At 39.5% G+C, this 8548-nt stretch overlaps 1 protein-coding gene across 1 annotated transcript in view; it reads left to right on the top strand.

Annotated features, from left to right (window-relative positions):
* Positions 1-8064: 8064 nt before the first annotated feature.
* The window catches only part of LOC140229622 (uncharacterized), a 14514-nt gene continuing 14030 nt past the window's right edge, over positions 8065-8548 (top strand). The window contains exon 1 of the mRNA XM_072309870.1: positions 8065-8077. Within this exon, the coding sequence (XP_072165971.1) occupies positions 8065-8077 (13 nt within the window). The remainder of the gene's footprint in view (positions 8078-8548) is intronic.

The raw sequence follows: 8548 nt of genomic DNA on the forward strand, positions 1-8548 counted from the left end.
GATCAATTCCAATGTCCTGATACGATACCCGTTTGCCTGAACTCTGGCTTTGTTTGCGACTACTACTACCACTGTCCCTATAGTGGTGGCGATGAGGCGGAGGATATATGTCAACATTCTCTCTATGGCGGTGGGTCTTTGTGTATCGTCTTTGTTTGTTTGTTTGCTTGCTTCCCTGTTTGTTTGCTTGTTTGTTTGTTTATTTGTTTGTTTGTTTGTTTGTTTTTTGTTTGATTGATTGTTCATGTGTATTTTGTATGTTTGCTTGATTGTTTATAAAGGGATCGTATATAGTTTTGGTTGATACCTAGCTTACGGTTTCTAACATTTTCTGGTGAGATGATGGAAAAAAAAAAAACTCTTATGAAATAGTAAAAAGCATGTAATTCAAAGAGGGATTCAACATTTATGTTATGAAATTCGCTTTTGAAATGGGTACGATATCCAAAACAGAGCAATCCTAATAAAAGGTGGTACCCACCTTTGATAGGATCGTTTTACTTTACTTTGTTGTCGGATGTCGAAGCCATTCTAAACCCAATTTTCATCTGATAAACTTTCAATTCCTCTAAGAATGGCATGATTTGTATTATTTCTTGGTGTCTCGCAAGGATTTTAATGCCCAATCTTCATCTCCATCAATAATATACCATCTGTTAAAATAGTATTATTGCGGCCACCGAGGCACATAAACACGAAATTAGGCAGAGTGTGTTTGTTTTACGTACACTCTAAGAAAAAAAGGTTCTCAAATGGTTCTCGTCGGCTCCAAAATGGTTCTCATCAGATGGTTCTCGCAAAATGGTTCCGATGAGCACCTATAAATGGTTCCCAATCGAAATGGTTCCGTTCGTCACCATTTGCTAGTATGCGGTCCAGTCCCCGAGTGTTATTTGTGGTACTCTTGCAGGTCAAACAATATCTTTAGGTCCACTTTCATTTTTCCCCTTGCTGTATATTCGAATGCCAGATGTAAGAATCACCAAAACTGTGGTATTGGTACAAAAATATTGTATGTGTTTCTACTGCTGTGATAATAAAAAGTACATGTTGTTTTTATCGTAGACTAATGACTTCTCTTGGCTGCGTGCCAACTGACAGCTGCCACGATCCAATTTTAGCGCTCGATCAGATATGCGTACGCGTAAACGTACACATACTAGTACTGCACTGTAGGTAACCGCCGCGGCACACGCCGCGGCTATATTTAGCCCTGTGCGCGCTGCCTGGCTGCGCCTATGCAAACCTACCACCACCACATACAGCGGCAGGAGAGTGCCAATGCAATACCAGCATGCAGCATAGCAGCTGCAGACGGCTACGTAGACACTTCTTACACAGTTAGGTCTATGCATCACCAGTATCACATCCATATTTAAACGAACGGCACCCGGTAACAATATAGACATTAAGTTTGTCTGAAGTGGACTGGAAACGTGTCACTGTCAATTCCATTTTCGCCATTGCAGTCATCACAATTTAGGAGAATAGGTAAGATTTTTAGTTTTAATGTGGTTTTATCTCATTTTTAGATGATCGACAGTCGTTGGTACAAAATCAAGTTAGATTCATCACTCAGTTTTCGTTTTCAGTCAGTGATTACCCTTAATTTAACGGTTAGCTAAATCCTAACGTTAATGTTTTAGATCTAATTTGATGGAAGCTGCTATCTTGTGTAATGTTTACGAGGTGCAGTAGATCCAGATCTAACAATAACATGTTAGGCCTAACACTTTACAATTAGAGATTTGGCATAGCAATGGCCCATGGGGGTACGCGCCCCGGAGACCGCGCCGCCAGGCGCCACACTGTGTGTGGCGGCTGTCGCAGTTAGGGCTAGCCCGAACAGACGCCGTGCGGGCCCGGAGCATGGCTGTCACGTTTTTACAGCGACTGGGCCGGGCTAAGTTACTTGGCTAGGCCTGCATATGTAACGTTTATGCCTATTAAAAATAGAGTCTGCTAACTCCGAAACACAGCCCGAACGCTGAACGCAAAGATAACTGTGTACAAGGAGCGCCCCGGGGTAAGGTCTACTAGGCCTACCGGTAACCGTTCTGCGTGCAATAACTTTTGTTCTATAAGTTATAACTGTCATTGTTAACGGTAGAGCCAATAGAGGTCTGTCTACAGCCCAGTAGGCCTTACTTTTAGGTCAAAATCTCTTCAATATGTTTTCAGGCTTGTTCTAAGTAAGGAGTCACGTCATGTAATGCCGTGTTCTGTTTATCGAATTATAGCATGACTTTGTTTTATTAACGCGGTGTAGGTCTATTGTTTCTTTCAATTCATATGTCAGGGAAGTGGACACACCAACATGCACAGAAACCAGGGAACAAGAAACTCCGGCCGGGACGATGAAGCAGAACGTACATGTTTGGGAAAAAGGTAGACTCTACATTGATCAGAGAGACAGCCTGTGACAGACCATTGACAACATCGGCCAGAACCGTATGCTTAACACTAGCCAAGAATGAGCTGGGCGGCCACAAGAATTCATCGATCAGAATGAGAGCCCGGGATAGCCCATTTACAGCATCAGCCAGAACCCGGGCCTGGTCTAGTCGAGAATGAGGTGTGTGGCTAAGACGATACATCGATCAGAATGACAGCCCGTGATAGCCCGTTGACAGCATCAAACAGAACCCTTGGCTAGTCAAGAATGATCTGGGTGACCAAAAGAATACATCGATCAGAATGACAATTTTAGCCCGAAAGCCCGTTGACAGCATCGACCAGAAACCTACGCTAGCCAAGAATGAGCTGAGTCAAAGAAAAAACACTGATGCTGCCAGAGAAAACCTTTGAGAAATATGTAGATAGGGTAGGTAAGTCCATTTGCATTGACTTATAGTGTATTTTATAGCTGCTCTTTCAGAATCTGCCGTCAACCAAATATTCATGTCAGGCGACTTTTTGTTGGTTTGTGTGATGGAGGGTCACATATGTTTTGTTATGATCCCAATACAGTATTTGAAGAGTTTGTTCGCAAAAACCGATAAGTCCATTTTTGAAGATTTTGAAGTACGGTCTCTGTCATAAAGTACAAAATAATACCTTTTAAATGATATATTGGTCACTACATATAAAGGTACATTTTTAAAGTTATGGTCAAAAGAAGCAAAGATTTTTTTTTTTATTATTCTCTTTATTTTTCTTGACCTTTAATCGCAAATATCTCCATTTGGCAACTATGGACTTATCGGTTTTTGCAAACAAACTCTTCATTTGCAACTTACAATGTACCAGTGATAATGTTTCACTATAATTTGCATTTAACAGCTTTGAATCAACTGTATGGGGGGGGGGGGATAGACGTAATGAGATCAGACCAGATGCCACTCTGAGAAGTGGAGTCATTCATAGTTCTAAACTTTAAAAGCACAAACGGAAAATGCTCTTTATACTTCTCCAGTCATTGTGTGGTCGGTTTCTGCACACTTTTAAAGTTTGCACCTAGACTAGTAAAACTTATTGCATTTATACCCACGCAGGAATTACGTATTGTGTAGAGAATTGAAGATTATGATATTTATTTCAAAGCACTGATGCACCTCTTGTCACCAGTTAATAATAATTGCTTTTGCAGACATACAAAATGTACATGTACGTGGTGGTGGTGTTTAAAAGACTGTTGGCAAATTTGGTGAACAAAATGACAAATGCTAACAACATATTATTGTCATAGGCAGGTTACAGGACAGCAAATTCAAACCTCAGCTTTTGGCCTGCATCATATATAGTTTACTCTAATGAATTTGTTGCTCTGCTTTAAAAAAAAAAAAAACTGTAAATTTTTATTGATTCCAAATGTTACATATTTTAGATCATGGTTGAGGAATTTTGTTCATTCATGCTTGTGAAACTGTGTGGGTGTGGTATCTTAGCTCTTTTCCCCTTGGGATTCTTATTATCCTTCACATTATACACATTGTGTTCTTTTCTTTTTTTGGGGTGTGTGTGTGTGTGTGTGTGTGTTTTCGTAGGACATGCTGTAAATTGTCAGAAGTCATGATTAACCTGAATTGATACTCTTCTTGTATTTGCAGTTGTATAGATGTGTCTGTGGTGCTTTCAAATTGCAGAACAACAACAAAAAAGGTCACTCGTATACAAACAAAGATAAGTTAATTCAAGTACTCGACGTTATGAATGTGAAGTGAAGAAGTGTAAAGCTTATCCTATCCCAAGTATCATACCAGCAATATAATGTATGTTTTCTGTGACAATACCAAAGGTCCTGTTTAATGGAATTGTTTTCCTGCCCTTTGTAGTTGCTTTTAGGACAAGTATGCTTTAAAAGAAAAAAAAGAACAACAACACCGAACAAACTAGCAAACATGTGGAAAAAGTTCCTCATACTACTTAAGTAATGTACTTGACTTCTGCCTGTCTTAAGACTGACACAATTACTGTATCTCATCCATGCAGGAATTATTTCACAGAGAATTAGAAATTTTGTTATGTGTTTCAAAAGCCTGATGTACCTCTTGCTATTTCATATCATCTGTACAGAGATGTGTGATGGTGTTTCAAGAACTGCTCGGTACACAAATGACAAATATTGTTGAAAAAGAATTAGTGAACAAATGAAAATATTTTGTTAAGAATATTTGACAGATTATAACAATAGTCATGACAAATACAAACCTCACCTTTAGATTGTAAAAGTTAAGGTGAATAAATACATTTCTGCGAATTTGTGAAAGAGCAAATTTCTATGGTTTTCAATTATTGAGTAATGTTTCATGAAAAAAATATTGGTGAATGTCATGTACATGTATTCATGCTTGTGAAACTGTGTGTGCATGAGTGTGTTATCCTTGCTCTTTTTTTTTTCCAGTGTCAATGATAATGTATGACATGCTAATGTATTGCTAATATACATGTTTTGAACGTATGTTTGACTGATGAGATGAAATTCAGATGAATTCATTTCATTTCAAATGAGTTTGTGATGCACATTTTCAATGCAGATAGGTAATGTACCTTTAAGAATGGTGCCAGTGAAGCACCTTACCAGCACTGCATGTGAAACACACCAAAAGTACACAGACATCAATTCACATACTACATTCTAAGAAAAAAGAAAAAGGTTCTTTTGAGCACCATTAAATGGTTCTCAGCACTGTCACAATAGCGACACCTTTTTTGGAGCCTGTGAGAACCTTTTTTAAATGGTGCCTGTCAGCACCTTTTAACATTGGTGCCCATTAGAACCTTTTCCAGTGAAATGGTTCCCGTGAGCACCTTTTGAAAAGAGTCAAAAAGGTGCCCATCTTTAGTCAAAAAGGTGCCCATGGGCACCTTTTAAATGGTACTCACGAGCACCATTTCATCGGGAAAAAGGTTCTAATGGGCACCTTTTGCAAAAGGTGCCGACAAGCACCATTTCAAAAAGGTTCTCACGAGCACCTAAAAGGGTGTCGCTATTGTGACAGTGCTGAGAACCATTTAATGGTGCTCAAAAGAACCTTTTTTTCTAAGAGTGTAATGGATTAAAATCCTAAGCAAAAGAAGGGGAAGATGAGGCGAAAAGCCATGTAGTGGATACTATGTTGTGGCGGAATTCTACTGTGAAGAAGGGCGTGATGTCACAAGAAATGTTTTGTGATGTCACTCAATGCTTTGTGAAATAATTTCACAAATAGCGTAGTATTTGGAAATTTCGTCATAAACAGTGACGTCATCTTTCACATGATATATTCATAGAATGTCAAACATACCAACGTTCTAAATTAGTTCCAAAAAGTTCCTAATGACATGAATGAAATAGTTCCAAATACAAAGTAGGTAAAAATACCAATATTCGTCATTTCAAGCGGTTGCTATTACAGAGGATAATTTCTTCATCCAAATTATAATTAAGTTATTCATATTCTAAACACGTACCCCACCCAGAGCCCTCCTGACTTCATTTCATTCATTTCATTTCATTTTATTTATTTGGCAAAATATAAAACAATATACAACTTGCAGATCATTACAAAGAAACGAATACTTATATACCAGAAACAAAGACTTGTACCATAAGCTCCCTTCAACTTACCCCTGCTGCTCAACATTAAGTCATTCTACTGGCATTACTGTTTCTTCCTTATAGTGAATGTTACTTTGCCGCTTGATCAGACGATACCGCTGCCTCCGCCGGTCTTCCAATCCCGCTACGGAAACGACGCGGCAGACTACGCCGTCTACTACCTCAGGGCCCCGGAAAACGCAAGCATTCTCTTCGAGTTCCTCGACGTCACATTCACGGAACCGATCAGCCAGACCCCGAGGTCCGGTGTGGTGTTCGGCGGTGGGCACGACCCGGTGGGCTTCCCGTACTACATTGGCCACATCAGTCCCGAACCGAACTTCACTTTCACGGGAGAGGTACGCTTGTCAACTGCAGGGGTGTACAATGAGGCGTACCTGCTCATCGCGCAGCAGACAGGAGATTATGTCACGGTTGACATTCGGGTCACGGCATATCGTGAGTTCCCACCCAAGTAGGCCTACTCTATCTTTCCTGCTGATCCAGTAATCCAGTATAATTATTAAGTTAAACGTAATCACATTCTTGTGTTTGTCGGTGTATTAGCCTCACCAACTAATTGACCGCAGGCCAACCCAAGTAGGCCTACTCTATCTTTCCTGCTGATCCAGTAATCCAGTATAATTATTAAGTTAAACGTAATCACATTCTTGTGTTTGTCGGTGTATTAGCCTCACCAACTAATTGACAGCAGCCCTTAATTATGATCACTTGAAAGTGGTCATAATCTAAGTTCATTACAATTGGCATTGAATAAACGAATTCAAAATAATGTAAAAATATGATAAGTTTCAACCATGCTTAACGTAGATGAAATCGTCTCTGCGTGAATCTATGACTTGGGCACACCTTATACACACCTTATACTATAGCTTAAATTATTAAGACATCTGTGTTGAAAAAAAAAAAGCAATGTTTAGTGTTTTCCAAAATACACATGGAATATTATTGTAAGATTATGTTTGTGTGGTAATTGCACTATTTTGTGCACTCCGTTGATACACACACGAGTAAATACCACTTCGTTGTAATGTGCAAAATCACTACACAGAGCATGTTATCAACTCATTTGGGTTCCTGCATGCATTGTGCAAGCAGCATTTTTTTTTTTCAAATGCATTATACTCGACTGCACTGAGCTGTATTAATTTGCAACGTAAAGAATATAAGTAATCAAAATCACTGTGTTCTTACGATGGAGGCATATCCAAAAAAAAAAAAAAAACGATGCATATTCACAAACTACCAACCATTTGTCATTGTCACTTGTTAGGAATTTGCATTACTAGCTCACCTTAAAGGAAAAACTAGCCTATACTTCTCCAGAGAGGTGGTCTTTCCACCTCCCTAATTTCTCACACCTTGTTGTGGTAGTTATCCATGCAAAATTAACCTGACTTCGCAGCTAAGCAGACTTCAAAGAGGTGAAAATATTCCATCATACTCTAATATGACACTTATTCTCATTTCAAATCATTTCATTTCCATTAGCAACTCATGGTAAACAAGTAGCAGGTATAAGAACCAAGGCTGGGTAGCCTATTCAAAAGCACAGCATGTTCAACTTAATGTCCCCGACAAAAAGATCACATTAAGTTGACATGAGAATAGAAGGGGGACGAGAGATGGAGAGAGGAGAGGATATTGATAAGGAGAATTTCTCATTTCAAACAGAATATCTTTGGAATAATTCGTTATTAGTTGTATCTTTAAACAAATAAGTTGTATCTTTAAACCAATCAACTTATGAATCACAAATCACATAATGTTATGCTGTAGGAGCACAAGCATCAAAGTTTCCAAAGCTTTTGCAGTCAACCCATTGCATTACTTCCTTCCACCGGATGCAGCATTAATTGTAATGATAAATGCCTCTGCATTTCACGCAGGGTGTGGATCGGACGAGTACTATTGCTACCAGTCTGCAAAGTGCTTCACTCTAGGTCAACTCTGTGATGGCGTGGAGGACTGCTTTGCAAGTGGCGGGGTGGACGAGTACTCCTGTGACATAGGTGAGACGCGTCATGTCGGTCAGCAGTTAGGAACAGTCCACCAGTGGCGAGGGAGTATAACAGGGTAGAGAGGCAACCTACCAAAAATACGCACACCCTCTTTTTCCATGCCCAATGCCTGTTATTAGTGTTTACGTGTTTCTTTTCCTGAGTCATAGATCCGAAGGAAATAATGTTCATGTTAGATTATCACAAGCATCACACATGTTTGCATGTCAAATCTGCTTTCAACTGTTTTATTCAAGATTCAAAATGTTCTTTAAACATGTTAACGATTTCTGCAATAGACTTCTGTACATTAAGTTTACATGCGATGATCCCCTGTTCAGTCAACGTGACCAGGGAGGTGCTAGAGAAGGAGAGGCAACTAAAGCTCTCCTTTGAAGTCATGCGCGGCACCGCCGAGAAGTTATGCGTTCAACTACAGGTGTTACCCATGTGCTTTGACAAAAGAGAGCATCAATAATCGGGACTAGCGTTCTCACATCTAGGAATA

The sequence above is a fragment of the Diadema setosum genome, chromosome 6 (assembly GCF_964275005.1).
Source record: "Diadema setosum chromosome 6, eeDiaSeto1, whole genome shotgun sequence".
In the NCBI taxonomy this organism is placed as follows: domain Eukaryota; kingdom Metazoa; phylum Echinodermata; class Echinoidea; order Diadematoida; family Diadematidae; genus Diadema; species Diadema setosum.